This window comes from Calidris pugnax, unplaced genomic scaffold (genome assembly GCF_001431845.1).
Source record: "Calidris pugnax isolate Ruff unplaced genomic scaffold, ASM143184v1 scaffold14, whole genome shotgun sequence".
NCBI classification, from domain to species: Eukaryota; Metazoa; Chordata; class Aves; order Charadriiformes; family Scolopacidae; genus Calidris; species Calidris pugnax.
In genome coordinates this window covers 12136794-12138978 of record NW_015090793.1, presented here as the reverse complement: position 1 = coordinate 12138978, position 2185 = coordinate 12136794, and the positions used below count along the sequence as shown (strand labels likewise).

Sequence of the window (2185 nt, the reverse complement as noted above, 5' to 3'; positions counted from 1 at the left end):
CCCGCCCCCTCCCCACCCCACCCTAGGTTCAGCTACACCACTCCGGAGGGTTAATGCAATCCCCTGAACCAGGTGCCTGTGGTTAGATGAGGTGGTGATGAAAGGCACTGGCTTTCCTGCACCTTAGGGGCTGCAGGTAGCACTGGTGTTGGAAGGGGACATTGCTTTGGATGTCATACTTCCCAGCTGGCCACTGTTCCTGCTCAAGCCTCCTCTGCACGCAGGGGCCTGCATCCTTTTCAGTTGGGCAAACAACTTTGCAAAACTTTAGAGCACAACCTGTCAGACAACTCCAAGTGAGCACTCAGTGACAAAGGTACCACGGCAGGGCCAGAAGTGTGGGCACAACTTCTGCAGGAGGTAGATCAGTCCCAAGAAATTACCTAGGACCATCATCTTTGTGGGTAAGATCTGGTCCTGCTCCAGGTCCCTGAGCAACACTGTCCTCCTAGGAAGTCAGCAAGATTTATGCTTCAGGCTCTGACAGGCTCCTTGGGGAGATCAAACCTCATTCATCTCCAACATTCCTACCAGTTCCCAACAGAGGTGGGAGCCCTGTGCCCACAGATAGATCCAGGTGCCCTGCTCCAAACTGGGAGAAAGGGAGGGTGGGGACTGGGATGGCAAAGCTGTTTGGAGACCATTGTGCCATAATTACAGTCTGTTTGAAACAGAGCTGCCTCCTCCTCAGCCTGAACTTCATTAATTAAGCTGCTGAATGCAGAGTGAATTAATTAAACCAATTATTATGCTGCTATTTTATTCATTTGCTGTTTACTTTGATTGATTAGATGACTCTGATTAATAAATATTGAATAATTGTTAATTAAATGAATTCATTAATTGCTGGTTTATTTGCCTAACAGTTACCTATCCCTCACTTCCACAAGAGTTGTATCCTGAAAGTTTTTCCCAAGAAGCAGGTTCCCAGGGGCTCAGGCATGGGTAGGGGATGGGGTCACTTACCAAAAGGCAAGACAAAGAAGAACGGGAACCAGCAGAGGATGAAAACACCCACGACAATGGCAAGAGTCTTGGCTGCTTTTTTCTCACGGGAGAACTTGAGGAGTCTCACCGAGAGGGAGCTCCGGAAGTTGTGCCCCTTGCTCCGGGTGCTGGAAAGAGGCTCCTCCAGCACGCTGCGGCAGTGGATGCGCAGTACCACCTCCATGGATTTATTCCTCTCCTTCTTGACCCCTGCCTCCAAGCTCCGGGTGGTCCGCCTGGCCACCACGTAGATCCTGAAGTACATCACCAGGATGACCATGAGGGGCAGGTAGAAGGAGAAGAGGGAGGAGAACAGGGCATAACCTGGCTCCTCTGTGATGCTACAGATGCTCTCATCTGGTGGCGGTGGCTCCTTCCATCCCAGGAGTGGTCCAATGGAGATTACCATGGAGGAGAGCCAGACCACCACGAGGATGACCCCCGCCTTCCTCTCGGTCATGATTGTGGGGTACTTGAGGGAGTATTTGACGCCGATGTATCTGTCCACAGAGATGATGCACAGGCTCATGATAGAGGCAGAGCAGCACAGCACGTCCACCGCTGCCCAGATGTTGCAGAAGATGCGCCCAAACACCCAGAAGCCTAGCACCTCCAAGGTGGCCGAGAAGGGCAGCACGGTGGTGCTGAGCAGCAGGTCGGCGATGGCCAGGTTGACAATGAAGTAGTTGGTGACCGTCTGCAGATGCCGGTTGCAAGCCACCGAGAGGATGACCAGGATGTTCCCCACGATGGCCGAGAGGATGAAGACAGCCAGGAAGACCCCGACGCCCACCGCCTGCACGTCCAAGGCGAAAGTCAGCGCGGTGCTGTTGCCCTCGGAAGGGTCCTCACCTTGCAGCCCCCAGGACCGGTTGGCACCGCTGTGGCTGCCCTGTCCCGTCTGGTTCCCACTCAAGCTGCCATTGCTCAGCTCAGGGAAAGTCATTGTAGAAAAAGTCCGGGCTCCATGGAGGGCGAGGAGAAAGCGACGCCGAGGCACAGCCTCCCCGGCATGATCCCCGCAGCCCCCTCCAAGGCTCGGCTCGGCACCTCGCTCCCCCCGCCGCCCCCGGGGCCAGTCCGGGTGCCCCCAGCCGGGAGGGATGGAGGGAGGGATGGAGGGCGGGCGGGACAGGCTGCTCCTCGCCTCCTCCCGACCCGCCGCTTCACGCCGGCCGGCCCCGCTGCCCCCCTCCCC

The 2185-nt window shown here is 56.2% G+C and overlaps 1 protein-coding gene across 1 annotated transcript in view; it reads right to left on the bottom strand.

Moving 5' to 3' along the window:
- ADRA1D (adrenoceptor alpha 1D) overlaps positions 1–2015 on the bottom strand; it is a 42788-nt gene extending 40773 nt beyond the window's left edge. The window contains exon 1 of the mRNA XM_014966683.1: positions 967–2015. Within this exon, the coding sequence (XP_014822169.1) occupies positions 967–1933 (967 nt within the window). The 5' untranslated portion in view covers positions 1934–2015. The remainder of the gene's footprint in view (positions 1–966) is intronic.
- Between the last annotated feature and the right edge of the window lie 170 nt (positions 2016–2185).